At 38.0% G+C, this 22,761-nt stretch overlaps 2 protein-coding genes across 2 annotated transcripts; both read right to left on the reverse strand.

The window, feature by feature from the left end:
* Nucleotides 1–9,608: 9,608 nt before the first annotated feature.
* LOC130974797 (uncharacterized) lies at nucleotides 9,609–10,523 on the reverse strand. The gene has a single exon (XM_057899647.1). It carries the CDS (start codon nucleotides 10,521–10,523, stop codon nucleotides 9,609–9,611), a length of 915 nt encoding a protein of 304 aa, XP_057755630.1.
* A 4,178-nt stretch (nucleotides 10,524–14,701) lies between these two features.
* Nucleotides 14,702–21,016, reverse strand: LOC130974217 (copper-transporting ATPase RAN1-like). Its single transcript, XM_057898996.1, has 9 exons — nucleotides 20,532–21,016; nucleotides 19,020–19,634; nucleotides 18,214–18,643; nucleotides 17,723–18,048; nucleotides 17,193–17,251; nucleotides 16,744–17,086; nucleotides 16,310–16,507; nucleotides 15,953–16,210; nucleotides 14,702–15,366 (listed from the first exon to the last, which is right to left on the reverse strand). Exons 1-9 carry the CDS (start codon nucleotides 20,817–20,819, stop codon nucleotides 14,890–14,892), a joined length of 2,994 nt encoding a protein of 997 aa, XP_057754979.1. The 5' UTR covers nucleotides 20,820–21,016; the 3' UTR covers nucleotides 14,702–14,889.
* Nucleotides 21,017–22,761: the final 1,745 nt, after the last annotated feature.

The following is a 22,761-nucleotide window of genomic DNA, read 5'->3' on the forward strand; positions in this document are numbered from 1 at the left end:
TTGTGGACTTTCAATTGGCCATCCCAAATCAGTTGATCTAAGTGGCCAGGTTTTGAAATACCCCTTAGAATTTACTTATCCAAGCATATCCTAGTACAAGAACACCACAGGCATGTGTCCTAGGGTCTAAGCTATTGGTGTCTAGCCTTATTATTTGTTTTCTTGCCAGCTTTTGGCTTTTCTTCTTCTTTTTCTTTCTGTTTTGGTTTATTTTCAAGGGATTTTCAATAATTGAAAGATCATAGCAGCAAACTAGCTTAAGCTTCAAGAAACAAGTCATCCTGCAGCATTTATTCTATGAGCTAACAATTCAATCAAACACATACCACCACTAATTCTCATTCTAACTTTTGCAACATTGAACAATTACTTTTCCAATCCAAACATCTTTCTTTTATTCAAATAGCAAGGAAAAATAAAACACAACATTCAAGCTAATGAGTGATGACAATTACTATGCAAGTTGCTTATTCTTGAGTAATTATTAATGTAAACAAAAGAAGTAATTGAACATAAAGCATTTGGAGGCATGTCATGTTTCAGGCATGCATCTCCCTTATTTAAGTAATAGTAAGAAGAAGCTTTACCACCTCTATTTGTCAGGCATCTCCATTCGTTTGGATTTGCTGGATTCCCCTTTCTTCTTCTTCCTTTTTTGTGTATAATCTTAGGCTTCTTCACGAGGGCATCTTCTGTCCCAAACAGAATCTATGAGACCTGAAAGCCTAACTTCCTATAATCTTTGAAGTGTCTTATGGGTATAATGATGCTGCTTTGCTGCCTGCCGGTCTCTCAGTTCTTGGCATTGCTCGAATGATTTGATCTGTGGATTCAGTGTTGGCATGCTCTGGGTTAAGTACTCTAACCTAGCTTGCATATCTTCATTACACTCTGATTGTTGCACGAATCTAACTTCTCCAATAGTGTGATGAATGTTTTTCCATTGATACAGGTTGTGAATATACTCTCCATATTTGGCTTGGGTCAGGAACATCTTACTATATGACTCTTAAAGTCCTGTTGTTAGTTCCCTTTGTCCCTCAAGAATCTTGGCTTGAAATTCTTGTTGTTGGGCCATTGATTGTTGCTGCCAGCTCTCCATTCTTTCCTCTATTCTGTGCTGCCAAGCTTCATTTTGCTCCCTGTACTCTAAATATTGCGCTTGTGCTATCACATTTTGCTGTGATATTTCCTCAAGAGCTTTTTGCAATTGACTCATGTCTATGGCCCTGTGAGCTTGTTCTCCTTTTTCCTCTGGTCTTCTTCTTCTTTGGGGCCTTTCTTCTTGATCATCATCCTCAATAGTTCCTTCCATGCTTTTCTTTAAGATTCCAGATCCCCTTCTTACTTTTTTCTGTGTCCTCATCTTCAAAAATCACTCCAGCTTTATCGCACAGCCTTAGAATTGTGCTTGCATGTCCGAGCATAGTGGATTTGGTTGAGCTCTCAGCTATCTCTTGGATACTGTTGGCTATGAGTTTTGCAAGGTTGATTTCTCCTCCATGTAGGATACAGTATGTCAAGAGTGCTCGCTTGATTGTAACCCCTGAGGTGTTTCCAGTAGGGAGTATGGATCTCCTTACTATCTCATACCACCCCTTTGCTTCGGGGATGAGATTTATTCTTTTCAGACTACTTGGGACTCCTTTCGAATCCCTCTCCCAATCTGTGCCTTCCAAGCATATCCCTTGTAAGATTTCATCCGGGTCATTTTCTCTCTACAATCTGTCCTCATAGCTGGGCTCATCATAAGTTATAGTTCTCAACTTCAAGGCCCTTGTGATGGATGCCGGACTGAAATCTACTTCACTTTCTCTAACATAGCTTTTGTAAGGGATGCTGTCTTTGCTTTTCTTCACAGCATTTGTGTAGAACTCTCTGATCATGACTGCGCTGATCATGGGGAAGGGGTCACATAGAAGATCCCACCTTCTTTCACTGGTGATTTGCTTCATGATGGGGTATTCTCCGTCCTTAAGTTCAAAGCCCCTTTCATGAATGATGAGCTTTGTTTTCATGAATTTATGATATTTTCTTTCATGGAATGGAGATCTGAACTTTCTTGCATCATAGGCTGGGGGTTCGGCTACCATGGGTTCCTTTCCTGGCCTTCTTCTTGTGCTTGATGAAGCCATGAGTGCGATCAGGAAGAATAGACAAGGGTGGATTTGAGATCGGTTGAGGTGTGCTTTTGAGGTATACAGAAAGTGAAGAAATGAGAATTATTGTTATAAGAGGGATGGTGTGTGTATGTAGGATGGCACAATATGGGAACAGAGGCTTCTGTTTGTAGGAAGGCTTATAGGTACGAATGATGCAGGAGGTGCCTTGTCCTACTTATAGGCCGACTATCGAGATGTTGGGCGAAGACCATCTTTGAAGAATGATTCGGTCATGGCTTTTGAAGGGTGGAGATTGGATTGAATATCATGGCACTTCATGAGATGAACGGCTTTCATGTTCTCTTGAGGATTGACAAGGATTCTCTTCCCAATGGTTGCATGTAGTTCGTCCTTCAAGATGAGTAGCATGCAGAATTTTTTTTTACTTTCCAAGATTGGCACATCTCTCTAGGTACACGTGATCCTTGTCTTGACTTGTCTTAGCCGTTCCTTTTTCTTGTCTTTTCCTCAAACCTTCTTTTCTAATTAAACCCAAATGAAATGTTTCAGAACTCATTTAAAGCACAGTGGTAAAGTGTCGAATGCTTTCATTCTATATTATGGTCCTTAGTCATGAAAGATCATTTGTGTCCCTTACTTGGTGAGCCAAAATTTGGTGAACACCAAACTTGTTTCTTGCTCATTAATTGAAAGAAACCTTTGTCACAATTGATCCTTTCATCATAAGTATCCATTTATTTCTTAGCATAAACTCTTAAAATGAAATAATGCATGATTTATCTCTGCGTAATTTTGACTTTCTGGATAAGAGATGATCTTTCTAAAAATTTGTATACATGCAGACACCAAACTTAATGTTTGGTCATATACTTAACCGAGATGACTGAGCATATGATGCTTGAACTAGAAGTTTTGGTGTGCTGCCAAGCACACCAAACTTAAAAGCCTGGCATGTATTTCAAAACAGTGTATGCATTTGTTAAGGATGTCCAGAAAAGTTCAAATCATGCTTGAGTGATCATACTTTATTGAATTCGAAAAAAAAAACAATCAGGAATCATAAAGCATGGGTTGCCTCCCGTGAAGCGCTCTTTTATCGTCATTAGCTTGACATTAACTCCCTCTTTTAAGGTGGTTGATGACTGTAATGCCTCAACTTGTCCCCTCTGATTGTGAGCTTCTTCTTTGTCCCTTGGTGTTCTATTTCAGCATGCTCTAGTGAGAGTATTTTGTTCACAGTATAGTAGTCATCAGTCTGTTGACTTGCTCCCAGTTGTTGATAGACCAATTGTACTTTGTCACCTTTGGAAAGCCCTTCTGTTGGAATTTTTTTGTTCTTCCATCCCTTTTTGATTCTGTTTTTGTTTTTCTTCCCTCTTTTTGTTGACCCTTCTTCTTTGACAACAGGTTTCCTTTTGAGATTTCTTTTCTTAGTTGCCAACACTCCAATATCCTCTTGAACTTCTTCTTTGACAACAGTCTCTTTCTCTTTTTGACCTGCTGTATCATTTATCTCTTGCTTGGGAAGGCCACTGTTGTTTATCTTGTTGGTTCCATCCTTCCATTGCAGATTTTCTTTGTCAGTTTCCGTACCATCCTTCTTTTCCTTATTGAACTGCATTTCTGGCAATACACTCAGGGTGACACTTTCATCATGCATTCTGAGGGTTAATTCTCCTTGTTCTATGTCTATAATGGCTCTAGCAGTGGCCAAGAATGGCCTTCCCAGTATAATAGAGTCACATTCATCCTGATCTGAATCTAGGATCACAAAATCTGCAGGGAAGATGAATCTGTCTACCTTGACTAGAAGGTTCTCAATCGCACCTCTGGGACATATCACTGACTTGTCCACCAACTCTAGAGACATTTGTACTGGTTTCACCTCTTTTATGCACAACTTTTTCACTAGAGAGGAAGACATTAGATTGACACTAGTTCCTAAGTCACACATCGCCTTGTTGATGGTCATACTACCAATGGCGCAGGGTAGAAAGAAACTTCAAGGGTCTTCGAGTTTAGGAGGAAGTCCCTTCTGGATTAGTGCCCTGCATTCCTCAGTAAGCAGCATAGTTTCATTAACTTGCCAACTCCTCTTCTTGTTGATAATTTCTTTCAAGAACTTTGCATAGAGGGGCATTTGCTCAAGTGCTTCAGCCAATGGAATATTGATCTCCAACTTCTTGAAAACTTCAAGAAATTTTGGGAAGTGTTGGTCCTTAGTCTCCTTGTTGAACCTTTGAGGATATGGCAAAGGTGGTGTGAAGTTCACTCCCTGTCTTTGTTCCTTCGTTGACTCTCCCATTGCTTCCTTCTCTTTTCTTAATTTTGGTGCCTAGTCTCCCTTTTCTTGAGGCTGATTCTGAGGCTGCTTGCTTGCTGTTACATCTTCCTCGTTGGTTGTCTCTTCTTCAGCTTGTTTCTCGTCACTTTCCTTTGGCTTCTTAGTAGCTTCTTCATTTTTCACTAGGATTTTTCCACTCCTTAGCTGTATTGCCTTGCACTCCTCTTTTGGATTAGGGATGGTGTCACTTGGTAGTGAGCTTGATGGTCTCTCAACAGAAATTTGCTTTGAGATTTGCCCAATCTACCTCTCTAGGTTCTTCATGGAGGCTTCCTGGTTCTTTGTGGTCAACTCTTAGTTCTTCATCATCTTTTCCATGAGCATTTCCAGATTAGTGATTCTCTGAGAGTCTTGTGAAATTGGTTGATTATGGGGTGTTGATGATTGATGGTAAGTATTCTGATTAGAAGCTTGGTTGTTGGATGGATGAAGGTTAGAGTTGGGGTAAGTGTGTTGTGGTTTTCTGTATGTGTTCTGGTTAGTATTCGGCTGGTTGTTGTGGTTTGTGTTTTTCCAATTGTTTTGAGTTGAGTTCCTTTGCCATGGCTGTTGAGTTTGATTGTGGTTGTCTCCCCATATGAGGTTGGGATGGTTTTTCCAAGAGGGATTGTAAGTATCACCATAGACTTCATTTGATCCAGAATTCTGATTGTGCATATACTGGACTTGTTCTTGCTGTTGCTCCTCTTGAATTTCTTCATTTTGTCCCCAAACGGTTGATGGTTGGCTTGTGTTGACTGCTGCAACTTGGATATTGTCAATCTTCTTGGCCATTTGCTCAAATTGTTGTTGAATTTGCTGTTGCATCATTTTGTTTTGTGCTAGGATTGAATCCACTCCTTCCAACTCCATCACTCCTTTCCTTTGTGATGGTTGACGTTGCCTTTGGTGAGCAAAGAAGTACTGGTTGTTGGCCACCATATCAATAAGATTCTGGGCTTCCTCTGCAGTTTTCATGAGTTGCAAAGAGCCTCCAGCTGAGTGATCCAATGCTTCTTGGGATTTCAATGTTAAGCCTTCATAAAAATTCTGCAACTTATCCCATTCAGTGAACATTTCAGGGGGACACTTCTTGATCATAGCTTTGTATCTCTCCCATGCCTCATAGATGGGTTCAGCCTCCATTTGTGTGAATGTTTGTACCTCAGTCTTCAACCTAATGATCCTTTGAGGTGGGTAAAATTTGGCAAGGAACTTGGTTACTAAGTCATCCCAATTGTTGATACTGTCTCTTGGAAAGGATTCCAACCATTGAGTGGCTTTGTCTCTGAGAGAAAATGGAAAGAGCAGTAGCTTGTAGCTGTCAGGAGGCACACCATTGGTTTTGACCGTATCACAGATCCTCAAGAAGGTTGACAAATGTTGGTTGGGGTCTTCAAGTGGTCCTCCTCCATAAGAGCAATTATTTTGAACTAGAGTGATAAGTTGTGGCTTTAGTTCAAAATTATTTGCATTGACATTTGGAGTTAAGATGCTGCTTCCACAATGTCTAGGATTTGCAAAAGTATAGGAAGCCAAAACTCTCCTCTGTGGTGGATTGTTGTTGTTATTGGCTGCTCCTCCTGGTGGATTGGTTGAATGTTCCTCCATGTCTTGAAATTCTTCTTCTGACTCCTCCTCCCCAACAATGTTTTTTCCTTTTTCAGCTCTCCTTATTCTCCTGAGAGTTCGTTCGTCTTGCTCTTGAAAGGTGGGTATGGTTCTTCTTGTATCTGACATACAAGCAAACCACAAGAAACACACAAAAACCAGTGATATTTCAATCTATTTCTAGAATGAAATTTGAGTTAGCTTAAGCAAAAATTCAAACAGTTAGTGGGTTAGTCAAAAATTAAAGAAACAGAAAAGAAAAAGTGCTTGATCTAGACCTACACTTTACTTAATCATTGTCAATCTAATTCAATCCCCGGCAACGGGGCCAAAAACTTGATGTGTGGAAAATGATCCAACACAAAACTCACCGGCAAGTGTACCGGGTCGCATCAAGTAATATAACTCACATGAGTGAGGTTGATCCCACAGGGATTGAAAGATTGAGCAATTTTAGTTTAGTGAGTGGTTTAGTCAAGCGAATCAAGTGTTGGTTGAGTTGTTTGCAATTGATAGAAATTTAAATTGCTTGAAATGTAAAGGGAGAGGGGAGAATTGCAGTAAATTAAATAGCAGGAAAGTAAAAGAAGCTGAAGCTTAAAATGCAAGTAATATAAAGTGCAGAAACTTAGATTGCGAGAAATGTAAATGGCTGAAACTTAGAGTGCAAGAAATATAAATTGCTTGAATCATAAAAGGGATTGGGAATTGGGATTGCAGAATTTAAACAAGCAGAGGTAAATTGCAACAAACAGAAAAGTAGAAGATGAATTGAATTGAAGTGGGTCTCAAACAGAAGAGTAAAATACCTTGGAGAATTTAAAACAGAGAAGCAGTGCTTAATTTGCAGCAAATTGAAAGTGATTGAAGATCTCAGGAGTGGAAGAGACTAGATAACAAGTCTAGATCTCAAATCCTTCCTTGATCCAACAAGAACAGTTGCAAAAGAAAATAAAGGTAAGCAAGTTGCGGAAAGAGTAGAAGAAGAAGCAATGAACCGAAAGTATAATTCAATTTTGCAGAAAATTAAAGAAGAGATCTCAAGGTGAGATTGAAACAGAAGTTCTTCAATTCTTCACCCAAGATCCAAGGCAATGAAAGTAGAGAGTGCTCAAGCAAGAACAAGGAAGAAGAGAGATCAATTCTCCTTCCTAATTCTCTAAGAAATTCCAAAGTTCAAAATTAAAATGCAAATAAAAAGGAAAGTTCAAAATGAAGTCTAGAGGTTCCAAAGTAAAAAAAAGGTTCTAATTACATCAAACTAGCTCCTATTTATACACTTTTTATTCTTGGATTTTGGGATTTGGATGAGCTTTTGATTTGGTGAAGAAATGAATTAAGTTGGATTTTTAATTGAATTTCAGCCCAAGTTGAGATGTGCTCCCAGGAGGATGCTCAGCTCACAAGTTGAGCTAAGCATTGAAGCCTTGTGTGTAATTGCCTTGTACCATGCCAAGCATAAGGGGAATGCTCAGCTCACAAGTTGAGCTGAGCATTGGTGCCTTGGTGCCACTTTGGTGCACGTCTTGTGCTGCTGGCCCGTGACTTGGTGCGCGCTCCACTCCCCTGGCCGTGCCGAGATGCTTGCGGGATGCCCATGAAGTAGCGCTATGCTCACTAAGTGAGCTGAGCATTGGCTTTTCCAAGGGAAGGTCCTTGGTTCGAAACCCATGGGAAGCATGCGCTGAAGCTTTTCCTTGGTTTTCTTGTGGTGCCTTGCTTCCTTGCTTCCTCAAGGTGTGGGGTTCGAACCTTGGGGAATGCATTTTGGCAATTTTTGGCTTATTTTCCTTGTGAGTAGCGCCTCCCTCATCCCCCTTGGTCATGGGTTCAAGTCTTGGGGCATGCACTTGCAACTTGTTTTCTTTGAATTATTCCTCAATGCTTTTGACAATGCTCACTTAGTGAGCTGAGCATTGTTTTTCTTTTCCTTGTTTCTTGGCTTCCTATTGTGCTCAGCTCACAAAGTGAGCAGAGCATTGTGCCTTGGTCCCATGGGAGTGAGTGTAGCGCTCACTTAGTGAGCATTGTACTCTTGGAGTGAGCTTCAAGGTTTCATGCGCCACACTTCCTCCTTTCTTTGCCACACTTTTTCTTCCTTGAGTCACACTTTTTAGGCCACGGTTTTTTCTTTTCTTCTTTTCTTCACCTACAATTAATCAAAACAACCAATCAAAGTATCACCAAATTCACAAGGTTTATAAATCATTAAAATGCAATTAAATTTAGCCTAAACCTCATGATTTAGCATCAATTATATGGTGGTTGTTTGATTCAAAGAAACCATGCATTTTCATTCCAAATCACTTACTTAAAATGCAAGAAAGTGCATAAAACCTAATGAAAACAAAGAAAAAGACTAGTGAAACTAGGCTTAGATGACTTGTCATCAGGTGTGATGAATGATGTCTTCTCCTGATCCAACTTTTGTATCGGGATTTGATTGTATCCCGAGTAGGCATCCATGAATGATAGGTATTGGTATCCTGAAGAGGAATCTACCAGAGCATCGATATTGGGCAGGGGATATGGGTCCTTCGGATAAGCTTTGTTGAGATCAGTATAATCGACACACATCCTCCATTTCTCATTTTTTTACCAGTACCACATTTGCTAACCATGTCAGATATTTGACTTCCCTGATGAATCTGGCTTCAAGTAGAGCTTGAACTTGTTCCTCGACCACTTGAGCTCGCTCCGGTCTGAGCTTACGCCACCTTTGTTGGACTGGTCGGGACCCGGGGTAGATAGCCAGCTTGTGCGTCATGAGCTCGGGGTCTATTCTGGGCATATCGGTAGTCTTCCAAGCGAAGAGGTCGGAATTATTCTGTAGGAGTTGTACGATTTCCTTCTTCAATTCTGTTCTTATATTAACTCCTATGTTAGTATTCTTTTCGACTTCTTTCCCAATTTAGACTTCTTCTATTTTTCCTTCAGGCTATGGTCGTGGCTTTTCTCTTCCTCGTACTCCTCCGAGCCTCGTAAGTTCAAGCTTTCATTATAAAATTTTCTTGCCAGTTTTTATCTCCCTTGATGGTAGAAATTCCTTCCTGTGTTGGAAATTTTATGCAAAGGTGAGGAGTAGAAACAATAGCTCCCAGCCAATTTAATGTTGTCCTGCCAATTAGAGCATTGTAGGCTGAAGGGACATCGACAACAATGTAGTCAATATTTAGGGTTTTTGACTTCAATCCATTTCCAAAGGTAGTATATAGGGAAATAAACCCTAGTGGCCTAATCGACATATCTCCTAGTCCAAAAAGGGTATCCAGATAGGACTTCAATTCTTTTTCTTCCAACCCTAACTTGTCGAATGCAGGCTTAAACAGTATGTCGGCTGAGCTTTCTTGGTCCACCAAAGTCTTATGTAGATTTGCATTAGAAAGTATCATAGTAATTACCATGGGATCATCATGCCCCGGTGTAATTCCATGTGCGTCCTCTTTTGTAAAAGAAATGATAAGGAGATCAGGAGTCTCTCCTCCGACGTAGTAGACCTCTTTCAAGTATCTCTTTCAAGACGACTTGATCACTCCTCCACCAGCAAAACCTCATGCTATCATGTGAATATGTCGCTCTGGAGTTTGTGGGGGCTGACCTCTTCGGCTGACTTCTTCATCATCTCTCTTCCTCTTTCCATGACCGTTCGATCTTTCCATGAGATATCTATCTAACCGACCTTCCCTGACCAGTTTTTCTATCACATTTTTTAAGTCGTAATAGTCATTTTCTGGAGTGCCCATACAGCTTATGGTACTTGCAGTACTCGTTGCGACTTCCCCCTTTGTTATTTTTGATCGGCCGCGCCGGGGGGGAGGGGGCTTCTCGGTGTGACAGATTTCCCTATAGACATCCACGAGAGAAACTCGTAGCGGGGTGTAATTGTGATACCACCTAGGTTTCTCCGAGTTGTATTCTTCTTTCTTCTTAGGCTCTTTTTCTTTTTCTCGTGCTATGTGAGGGTTCCCTAGTCGCCAGTTCGGTTCTCGCAGCCTGGTTTTTTCTTCCATATTGATGTACTTTTTAGCTCGTTCTTGTACGTCACTCAAGGATGTTAGGTGCCTCTTTGAAATAGACTGGAAAAAGGGGCATTCTCGGAGGCCATTAACTAGTCCCATTATTATTGCCTCATTGGATAAGTTCTGGATTTCTAAACATGCGTTGTTGAATCTCTTCATGTAGTCTCTGAGGGACTCGCCGACCTCCTGTTTTACTCCGAATAGACTGGGCGCGTGCTTGACCTTGTCCTTTTGAATTGAAAATTGTGTAAGGAATTTTCGTGCAAGATCGTCGAAACTGGTAACTGACCTAGGTGGCAGGCTGTCAAACCATTTCATGGCCGAATTTGTCAAGGTTGTCGGGAAGGCCTTGCAGCGAGTAGCATTAGAGGCGTCAGCTAAGTACATCCGACTTTTGAAGTTGCTTAGATGGTGTCTCGGGTCAGTGGTCCCGTCATATAGATGCATGTCTGGGCTTTTAAAATTTCTAGAAACTCTATCCCTCATGATGTCTTCGATGAAAGGATCTTCTCCTCCCAACGGGGAGTTTTCCCGAGTTGTACGTGAGCTCTTCTCTCGGATGTCAGATTCCAGCTTTGTGAGCTTTTCCTACAGCTCTCTTCGTCATTTGATTTCTATTTTCAGGTTTCTCTCTACTTTCTATTATCGTTCTAACTCATGTTCTAGTTGTTCAAGTCGGCCATGATGTCCCTGTAACAGTCTAATGAAGTCAATAGAATGGGGTTGTTATTCTTCTTCCGGGTGACGAACCTCGGAGGGGATCCTTCTGCCGTGATGACCGTCTGAGGTGCCTTCACAGTGTGGTTTCTCCGTTATTGGAGGAGGTACCATGAGAACTTGGTCATTGTTGACCGTGTCTTGGTACTCGGGATCCAATTCCGACGCGGTGCGTCCGTCTTCAAAGTGATTGTCCGTCATGGAATGTCGATTCTCAGGTCCCTGACAACGGTGCCAATATTTCGAGGGTTACCTGAAATGTTGATTTGGGCTCAAACGTGGGGTCCAGATCTCTTTGTGTAGCAGCGTCCGACCTGATATGTCGAGGTGCCGCCTGTCCGAGTTCCTCGTGAGGAGGTGGGTGTGGTACCTGCAAAACCCTAACTTTTTTCTAAATCCTTAATTGTCACTCCCCTTCTATTTTCATAAAGACAAAACTAGCTTTCTCACTCATTGTTCTCACACTTAGACAAAAACCCTTCTCCTTCACTCCATCCTCCGTCCTTTCGTTGAGCACACCATTGCCACCTGAGTGCAATTCCGCCACTAAAACATTGCTTGAGGGTGTCACTTTTCCATTGTCACCGCCATTATTGAAGTTATTTCTGCTGTTTTTAGGTAAGACAATGTTTACCCTTGTGATTCACTAAAATATTTTTCTTGTTTTTTGCATGTGGATTTTTGAGAGATTTATCATTCTCTATTTTATTTGAACTTCTTTTTTTTTTTTTTGAAAATGCTTGAATAGAGATTTATATTGTTGCATTTTTTATTTATTTATATAGTTATGAGAGATTTGGACTTTCCCATTAAGGTCTGTCACGGCAAAAATTTTGTTGATACCAGACACGGATTAGAGTATTTAGGTCGAATAGTTGTGAACACAACAAGAGACACTACCCAAATTCTATTTTGATTGGTATTGGTTGTTCATTTAATTTGGTGATGTGTTAAATAAACTATTAGTAATTGTCTTTTACTGTTGCAGCTCCTGAAGCCAAAGACACATAAGGATCTAACTCTACTGCTGAAAATAGAGCTGGTGTTGCTGCTAATGTTCAATCTGGTAATGCTGCTGCATTGAATAGATTTGATGCTACTCCTACTCCTACACCAAATAAATCTATTGCTACTGGATCTAGGGTGGTTAGAGGAAGAAGCAAAGGAAAAGCAATAAGGATGGGTAGAAGAAGGGGTAGGAGGAGAATTGTAGCAGCATCTCAGCCAGCTCCCATTTCTGCACCACTATCTTAGTCACCAAACATCCTTGTACCAGCATCTTAGCCAATTTTCATCACTGCACCATCATCTCAGCTACCAAATATCCATGTACCATAAGCTAAACCAGCTCTGATCACTGCACCACCATTTTAATCACCTATTCTAGCTGCACTAACATATTAATCGTTGTCTAAGACCAAAATTTTTGATATAAGAAAGAGTGGAGAACTCAAGTTAGGAGTTAGAAAGACAACAAATCAACTATCTGAACAAATAAAAACCCCATACTTGATTGAGGCTTCAAACTCTTTAGGTTTTTTTTAAGTATGTAATATTATTATGTAAAATATTTTGATTATATCATGACCTTAGACACTGTTTTGTTTATGATATGGACCACTTTTAATGTTGCTATTATATGGGTGGATCACTATTATTTTGTGACTATCTAGATCTCTTGAAATATATAATGCAAAAATACTTTTTATATACATTGGCCATAATTTAATTCTATTTTTGTTGTGACTATATATTGCTATGTATCATATTTTTCATACATATTAAATAGCAGAAGAATAATATTCATTGGAAGAAATTAAACAACAGAAAATGTATCTTCATTGCATTCATAATAAACAATACATTTTCAATTTCATAAACTATTACATTCTTATGATAGTCTAAATTATATAAGAAAATCATAATTTCTACACCCTTCTATATAAGACTGTAACAATCAACACATCAAAAAATAATATCAACATAATTTGCATGTTGTTTTACTTTTTTATATTGTCTTTTAATCTGCCAAGTTATTTTTGGACAGAACTCATCTCACTAGTCACTACACAACTTCTCTACACAAGCATCTATTTGTTCAATCTCCACATCTAATGTCTTTAGGTCCACACTTAATCGATCCATCTTCCTTTCTTATCTCTCCAATTCTCTAACCCTTCTAAAATCTTACTGTGAACTCATTAATCCATCATCACCAGAAAATTTTCTTTTTCCTTCTTCATCAACCCACTCAAAAACTTGCATCTCCTGTTAGGACAAGAAATAAATCTTCTATTCAAATTTCTTGATATACTTGAATTTCAGAGAATGAGGGTGTCTCCACAAAAGTAACGAACCTTCATTTTCTTTTGCTTCAACCATTCATTCTTCTGATCTTATTTATCATCAATTTAATCAAAGAAGTTACAATTTGGCATCCTCCCACAAGCAACATACTTCCTTCCATGACTTGTCACTGTCAAAGAAGACATAACAACAACTATCTCGCCACAAAAATAAAAGTATCTTCTCTTGATCAAGCTTTTGAAGCTAGAGTTTTCTGAAGATAGTTGGCTTAAATTCATGAGTATTCACAAGGTATGAGAAGCAAATAGAGGAAGAGAAAGATTAGGGAGAGGCGAGGAGAGTCAAAATCCTATTGAGTATAAGTGATTTGTATAGGATAAACGATAAGTATAATAGTAAATTTACTCTTTCTTAATGTTTTTTGTAATGTTCGCTGTCATGAGGAATCTAATTAACAAAAAAATATTGATTTAGAAATTTAATTAAAAGAAAAAAAATGTAAAAATCTAATAAAAAATTTGACAAAATTATAGAGATGAACAAAATAATTAAATTTTTTTGGTTTTAGAATTTTATAAAAACAGGAGATTAAATTAAAATTAAAAAAAGACAGCTTCCGTCACTATGCAATTGAGTTTGTTGTCATATATGGTGCTACTTTGTTTTAGCACTTGAGATTGTTGACTCAATTTCTAACAATTGAAGAGTATTGTGACAATAGTTCCGGGTTTTTTTTTTTTTCCCTTAACCTATAAGAATAGAACCACTACTGACACAAACTACAAAGACTGAAATTTTTTGTGGTGAGGCAAGCAGCTGAAAAATATTTTATTTTATCTTGGATAAATAAGCATGAGTATTCAAATTCAGAGAGATTAGTAGATTACTCACAAAAGAAGTACACATCAATTTTTTTTTTTTTTTTTGGGCACTAAGTAGTAAGTACACAACTACACTTCAAGTTTAGAAAGCTTATAGTCCATTCGGTTTCCTATTCATCTAGCCCCAAATCAAAATAACTTTCCCATATAAGATACTAAGATAGCATGCTTTCATTATCTTAGACTATATTAATTTTTAAATTTGATGTTACAACATACAATATTGTATCTTTAAAGTTTAATTATTATGTTAATCTTTATAATTTTATCAAATTTTTAATTAAAGTTTTATAATTTAAAAATGTGTAATTAAATTTCTATATTAAATATAAACTTTTAATTAGGTCTTTTATAAATATATTTTGTTAAAAGATATAATTTTTTTAAAAATATTCATTTTTATGTTTGATATAGAAGGAATTACAAAATATTCTGAAAATAAATATTTTAGGATCAGTATGTTTTTTTCTGAGAAAAAGCTAGTAAGGATCCTGACAAATCTAACTGACATTTGTGCATGTCCTTTTGGGAAAAGATAATAGTACAGAAAAATTGTCAAGTGTACTGATATACCGGTGTTTCAGTAACTTTTAACTATTGATTTTAATTATAAAAAATATATATAATATATATAATTAAGATCATCGGTTAAAAATTACTGAATCACTGGTGTTCCGATATACTTGAAAACTTTCCAATAGTACAGGTACACAACTACAATTGAAGTACAACACATTTAGATTTACAATTACAACTAAATTGGCATCTAGCCATCTACAATTACATTGGCACCCCAGAAAGTTCATGAAATCAAGGATCAACCACAAAACTGGAATTATAAGTTCCAACCAAACTCATTTCTATCCTTAGATAATTAAACACATTATTATTCTCAGCTAGTTTTCCTATTACTCTACAACTATTTCAAGTATTTGAGTAAGTCTGGGTCTTCTATATCTTCTGAGAAGCAAAGAAGAACATACAACACTTACAGAAGATAGAGCCATGCATGCACCAGCAACCCATGGTGGCAGCTTGATCCTCAGTGAAGGATACAAAGCCCCAGCAGCAACTGGTATAGCCACAACATTATACACCATTGCAAATACATAGTTCAACCGAATACGGGAGAAGGTCTTCCGGGAAAGATCAATGGCAGTGATCACGTCTTCCAAGTTGTTTCGCATCAACACGTAATCAGCAGCTTCTATTGCAATATCTGTTCCAGCCCCTATTGCCATACCAACATCAGCAGCAGCTAATGCAGGAGAGTCATTGATACCATCACCAACCATTGCTACTATGCTTCCGTCTTTTTGGAATGATTGAACAACATCAGCTTTTCCAGCAGGCATAACCTCTGCCCTAACATCTTGGATGCCAACCTGTCATACAAGACTTTTGTTATTCAAGGTTTGATTAATACATCAAGTTCTATCTCATATAATTAAGTTACAAGACAGTTGGGCATGAATACTGGTTTTGCTTCAAAGGCATCTTTTTATGATTCACAATGGAGAGCTCAATAATCTTATACTAATTAGTTATAGTTAGAAGTCATACAATTTCCTTCAATTATTACTATCATAGATATGATTTATAAATAAGAAAAATCAACTGTAGGCCTATTGAAGCAAGGCCAGAACATAAGTCAAAGTATACTTCCCATTCATCAACTAATTCCAATTATGCTTGTCCACAATTAGAGTTAAGTTTGTCCTGCCACACACACCAAAATCACTAAAGGGGGGGGGGGGGGTGTGGTTTCCAATTTTCAAAAAAAGTCATTTTACCACTTTGTTTTTTATGGTTGAAAAAGCTTAGACAGACATCTTTACATTTCAAATTGGTTTATAAAATTTATACAAATACACTAGAACAATAGCCTTGAAAATACACTAGGAAAGTTGCCAAAATGCCAAGTTTTAACAGCAACATAAATAAAATCATATCAGAAGAGTATATACAGACCTCCTTGGCCACAGCGCGAGCAGTTCTCCGGTTATCTCCTGTAACCATAACAGGTCTGACACCCATTTTCTGGAGCCCTTCTATAACTACAGATGCTTCTCTCTTTAGTGGATCTGAAATCCCCAAGACTCCAATTATTATATCATCATATGCTACTAGTACCCCTGTCCTTGCACTTTCTTCCAGCTCTACCACAAAATTTTCCACTTCATCTGAGATATCTATGCCACTTTCTGCCATGAGCTTCCTGTTACCAACCTGTTGACAACAGACTGCCTCCAATAAGAAACTCTTGGGAAAGATGAAGAAAAGTAAACAATATTTAAAGATATGGACTGCAATGGTTAAAGAAACTACCAAAATAGGTTTCCCATCTATAAGGCATTGAACACCTCTTCCAGGAAGAGCAATGAAATCTGAGACATCAAAAAGCCACCCAGATTTCAACTCCTTGGCACCATTTTGGGTACCATCAGAAGCAGAAGAGTCATCAAAGAAATGAAAATGACGTGCATATTCTACTATTGCTTGTGCCAGTGGATGTTCACTGCTAGCCTGAATCATAAAAATGAAATGAATTAATTTGAAATTTCTGGCAATTGAATATATATGAAGAAATGGAAAAGCTACAATAATTGATCTTCAAAAGATATAAAGAAGTGTATAAATATCCCACATAATTATAAGTCCTCCATTACTTCACCTGAATCTAGATTCTGAACCATGTGACAATATTATAAAAACACAGAGAATCACAAGAAGTAACAATCATAAAAAGAACTGAAACTCACCTCAGCAGAAGCCACCAATCTGAGAAATTCTCCCCGTTGCATTCCTGTGAATGTCTTGGCAGTAGTAACACTAGCTTTTCCTTGTGTCAGAGTTCCTGTTTTATCAAATATCACATACTTCACCATCTGAGCTCTTTCCAAAGCATCTCCTCCTTTAATTAGCACTCCATTGTTAGCCCCAACCCCTGTCGCCACCATGACAGCTGTTGGTGTTGCCAAGCCAAGCGCACAGGGACATGCAATCACTACGACAGCTATTGAGAACATTAGAGCAAAAACAAAGTGATTTCCATTTTCCGGCAGCCATTCCTCAGGATAAGCTCCAATAGACCCAGCACCATACCTACAGATAATGAATCAACATTTTTAGAGAAACAGAGGGATAAACTACCATACCGCTAAATCAACGCTTATTGACATAACAAAACTAGTTAACTTGATGACCTTACCAAGAGAAAAATGTCAATAATGCCAAAGAAACAACTGTAGGAACAAATATACTTGCAACCTGCATGCCAAGAGAATGGTACATGAGTTAAAATCTAATATTTCTTCAGAGTCTAAGAAATTGGTAATTAAGTAAAAGAAACCCTAATTTTATGGATAACTGCAGAGAAGTCAGGATAGCATTCAAAAGATCACCTAAACTCTACAGGCTTATCCACCAGTATACCAAAAGAAAGGCAAACAGAGAACTAGTAAAATTCTTACTCCTTGCTACTCAATTTATCATTTTTTGGCTGAGGTTAACTTGACAAAATATACATATAAAAGAAATCGCAATACAATTATCATCCCCCCATCACGAACAAAGCATTGTCATCCCTCCCTTATAAAGCCATGATAACAATGATATGAATAAAGTTTTATCGGGAAAATCTAACTTAATGCATATGCATATTGACAATAAAAACAATTTTATTATTATTTGAAAGAGGGGGAAATTTGAATGATGCAGCTCAAGCGCCAGAATACTAACATAATCAGCAAATTTCTGAATTGGAGCTTTGGACATCTGTGCTGTCTCAACTAAACTAATTATCTGACTCAAAACTGTATCAGATCCTACTTTGGTAGCTTGAATGTGAAGGACACCATGCAAATTTATTGTACCACCAATCACCGATGCATTCACCTCCTTCTGAACAGGTACAGCTTCCCCTGTTACCATGCTTTCATTGACATAACTTGATCCCCAAGTAACGATTCCATCGGCAGGAATCTTTGTACCAGGAACAACTTTTAGCATGTCACCAGGTTGAACGAGCAAGGAATCAATTTCCTTTTCTTCAATAGATCTACCACCTAATCAATACAGTTGATTATCGTCAACTTTTCAGTTTTGATTTTGAAAAGTCATATAACCACCATCACGAGTTTTCAACGCAAACATAAAGATAATCAAAGCCAAAGATGATTAATGTCATTTCTTTAAGAAAACAGAGGACATACACTGAAGTTGATAGGTACCTTTATCTTTGATAATCAATAAAGCTGTTGCAGGAGCAAGTTCTACTAACTTCTTGATGGCATCTGATGTCTTCCCCTTGGCAAGGCATTCCAAATACTTGCCCAACAATACAAATGTTATGAGCATGGCACTTGTTTCAAAGTATACTGGAGCCCTAAATCCAGTAAGAGCACCATATAGAAGAGCACAAACAGAATAAGTATAAGATGCAGTAGTTCCTACAGCAACTAGAACATCCATGTTTGTCGAACCATTTTTAAGAGCTCTGGCAGCAGCAATGTAGAAACGCTTCCCAATGACAAATTGAATGATACTCACCAATCCCCACTTCAACCAATCACCCATAAGGAAAGGCCCGCATCTCCGGAGTAATAAAGAATATATCATTGGTATATGAGGACATACTAGCTTCATGAAGAAGAGAGGAATCTGACATGCAACAAGCCAAAAATGAATGTTAAATAGCACAGACTCATTTTTTAAGAAAATCAAGATTTTTCATTTGAGAAACAATATCAAATCTTAGTTTGAATCTTTATATGTATTTTCACGATGATAATCTGACTTTTTTCTTTGAAAAAACAAAAAAGAATACAAATGCAGATTTAATCGTAGTATTTCTGTGTGAAGATTTTTTTTGAAGAGAGAACTGTTTGCACTTAAAATGAGTAGCCATCCAATCAGCACTGCCATGATCTAACAAGTGAATTCACATTGGATTCAAAGAAATAAAGAAAATGGAAGTAGAATGTAACTATTTGAAGCATACACACAGATTATCAAAAGAAGAATTAAAAACACTCACACTAAGAAGCAAACTAGAGACGAAGAGCCGAAACATAGTTGAGCTCTCCTCAACATCTTTAGAAGCCATCCTTGTATAAGGGTTTCTAACACGTAATTTAAATTTTCCATTGCTTCTCCCTTCAATCCCATCAACTAAGTATCTAGGACTGAGAACTTCAGGATCAAAGACAATATCCAATTGACCTGATATCTGATCAAAACGAAACTGCCTTACTCCTTTGATGCTGCCAAGCACACCTTCTAAAACTTGAGTGTCAATCAGACTATACACACCAACCACCTCAAAAACTACTTTATCCTGTTCACTGCTCTGAACAAATGAACCTTCAAAACCAGCATCTTCAATTGCATTGACTATATCATCTTTACCTATTACACTCGGATCATATTCAACTTCGCCTAACGAAGTAGCCAAAGCCACTACAGCCCTCTTGACCCCTGGAAGATCTCTCAAAATGCCTTCCATGGAATTTACACAGGCCGCACATGTCATACCTCCGATTATGAATTGTCCCACAAGTGTTCCATGTGGCATCTTTCCAGTTGTGCTGGGTTCTGGTAATATTTCTGCTTCAAACCCCGCATCTTCAATTGCATTTTTTATGTCTTCATCCTGAAATATGACAAATTTCAAAATAAACTTCACTGAATAAAAGAAATTTTTGTTTGGGGGGGGGGGGGGGGGGGGGGGGGGGGGGAGTGGGGGTTGCAAAAAAAATATTCCAGACTCTCCCCTTTGATGTCACTGTTATTTTTCCATAAATCCTTGGATTAACATCTCTGGATATAATTCATCAATGTATCTGGATACAACCAACGGTATACTAGAAAAAGATAGTGACATATAAAAGCGAAAGTAATGAGTAATAATCATACACACTAACTACACTGAGAGTAGAATTGGATAGTGTTTTCCAAGACTGAAAAAGATGAAGCTGAATAACATATCAAAGTATTACATGTTGCAGGTTTAAATGGATTAGAAGTACAAATGATTGCAAATTATCAGCAGCCAAAGCAATAATAATTTTCAAATACAGACTTTAATTAACTTCCGTGACCCAAACAGTAATAAATCCGGGCAAGAACAACAGGGATCAAATGATCAACCAAAGTTAGTTACTTGTAAGCAACCGATCAAGGTTAAAAAATAAATAAACAAAATGGCTATCAAGTATCAAGACCCATGGACACTGACACTAGTTAAGATTTCTAAAATGGAAATGTGTAATTAAGATAGAAAATTTAAGAAGTGCTTCTAACAAAACCCGAAAAAAAAAAACAAGTAAAAAGTAAAAAACGAAAAAAAAAATAGATTGGAAGATAAATAAGAAGTAGAATAGTAGAAGAACTACTCAAGTCACTACAAAATCACTTGATCAGAATTCAATTCAATTCAATCAAGAGGTCAAGAACTAATCACCACCTCAATTTGATTGGAAAAGTTGATCAAGCACTTCAAACAATGTTAAACCCCCAAAAAACAAAATTCAGAGAGAGAGAGACCAACCTTGACCAGAGCTGGGTTGAAAACTACATCGGCTTTGTTCTGAAGAAGAGCAACCGAGGCGGTAATTACACCGTCGACGGCGCAGAGAGCCGATTCGACGGAGGTGGAGCATGCAGCGCAGGTCATCCCGGTGACCCTCACCTGAATCCGCCTCATTCCGCCGTCGTCAATTCCGTCGCGGGAATCGTAGGAGTCCAGTAGCCGCACCTCCTCCAAGTCGCCGGCATCATCGTCTGCGGTGCCGGCAATCGAAGTCAGCTGCACATCTCTGCTTCTACTCGGCGCCATGAGAGAAAAAGTAGAATTGAAAAGAAAAAAAAAAAGCTAAGAGAAATGCAATTTAAGAGGAAAAGAAAAAGAGATGGTGGAAATACAATAAAATGAAAATGACTTTTTTTTTTAAATATATTTTTCCCTTTATTATTATTGTATTAATATTTTTATGAGCTTTGAAGGTAGGAGACTATAGAAATGGACAAATGGTGCTGTTGGGGAAACAGCAAGTTTTGTTTAATTTAACGTAACAGAGGAAACAGAGAAAACAGGGTTGGGTTTTTCTTGTCAAACTTTCTAGTACATTTTTCTTTTTATGTTTTTCCGGTATTGCCCTCGATGAATTCGTTGTTTCCGAACGCGAACTACGTTGTTGGTTGTACTACTTTTGTTTCCATAACGAAATCGAGGAGTTTGTATTTGTACTGCGGCAGCGGTACTGCACAGTGCATACAATGCCATAAATATTTTCAACGTCGACCGTTTCAATTACGTCCCTTCCTCAGTCCCTCTCTGCGTGTTTGCATAACCTTCATTATATAGAATTTAGATCCTCTCAAGTAAAAAAATTAGTAAAATAATAAAATTAAAAGTTAATTATTATTAATTTTATAATTTTTATAAAATATATATTTTGTTATCTTAATTTAAGAGCAATTAATTTGTTATTTTATTATTTTATTAAATTTTTTATTTTAAATTTTTTATTAATATTAGAATGAAAGATAAATAGATTTTTAACCTTTTTTTATGAACATTTTCGTTTTCAAAGAATAGAAAATATATTCATATTTTTTATTCCTCTGAGATGTGGATAAATTTATCTCTCCATTAAACTCATTCCGTTGGCCCTGACAGAAAATGCTGATATGACAATCCTGACATTGATCTGGCCGTTACGGGTTGACACGTGGGCTGTGCTTTTGAAAAAAGGATGTATTAGTCCCCAGGCACCAAAACGTTGCCGTTTATTCCCAACGGCGTGATCAAAGTATATGTGAAACTTAAGAGTCTATTAGTTCTTCAATAAGTTCTCTCGCATCGCATTTATCCCTGCGTCCCCAGTTAACACGTTTAACCCAGACTCAATATCGGCACTTGTCGGATCATACCAGTATACTGCCTTATATGACTGGTATCCCAAACCCTTAAATAACATTACAAGGTCTCCGAAATTCACAGAGTCTAGGTCTATTTTAGGGAACCTCTCTTCCTTACCATTTTGATAAACCAGGGCACCATCACTTCCTCTCACGAAGTTGCCTCCATGGTGAAAAATCGGCACCACAAAAATATCAACCATCTGAAATTGACCAACGAACAACTATGTGTCAGTATTAAGATAGATTCAAAATTTATGAATGAAACCCGTTGCCCTAACACAATCCCTCATACTAGTCCTACACACGACGTTCTAAAAACAATTTTTGCACCTCATTATACCACTGTTACACACACTGTCAACATGCACACATGATGACTTCACCCTTACTACACACATCAATAACAGAAACTTCATCGATGAGCAAGGCGATCTTACCTTCTCATGAAGACAGCAGCGATGACCTCAACAATGACCTTCTTTCCTGCCTCTGATGCGTGATCATCTTGTCTATCTTTTTCTAGTGAATTTGCACTTAAATTGTTGAGTTTAATTAAGAATTAATTACATTTTAGCCACTATGGATGCTATTTTGTGTTTTGGGTAATTTTATTTATTTTTAGGTAGCATTTGGCGGAATTTGATAGAGTTTCTGCAGAACAAGAATCAAAGGAGATGGCTGCGAGGAGCGACGTGCACGCGTGCCTGACGCGTGCACGTGATTTGGAGATATTCATGGCAACGCGTGCGCGTGACTGACGCGTACACGTGATTTGAAGATTTGCTCAGCGACGCGTACACGTGACGACGCGTCCGCGTGACTCGCAGAAAAGACCATCGACGCATACGCATGAC

This window comes from Arachis stenosperma, chromosome 4, assembly GCF_014773155.1.
Source record: "Arachis stenosperma cultivar V10309 chromosome 4, arast.V10309.gnm1.PFL2, whole genome shotgun sequence".
Taxonomy (NCBI): Eukaryota; Viridiplantae; Streptophyta; class Magnoliopsida; order Fabales; family Fabaceae; genus Arachis; species Arachis stenosperma.

Coding starts and splice junctions, on each gene's coding strand:
- LOC130974797 (XM_057899647.1), bottom strand. CDS start 10,523: ATGCATCTATATGACGGGACCACTGACCCGAGACACCATCTAAGCAAC.
- LOC130974217 (XM_057898996.1), bottom strand. CDS start 20,819: ATGGCGCCGAGTAGAAGCAGAGATGTGCAGCTGACTTCGATTGCCGGC. Junction 18,049..18,213: donor ATTGATTATCAAAGATAAAG/GTACCTATCAAC, acceptor TGTATTGATTAG/GTGGTAGATCTATTGAAGAA. Junction 16,211..16,309: donor TAGATGGGAAACCTATTTTG/GTAGTTTCTTTA, acceptor TGTTGTCAACAG/GTTGGTAACAGGAAGCTCAT.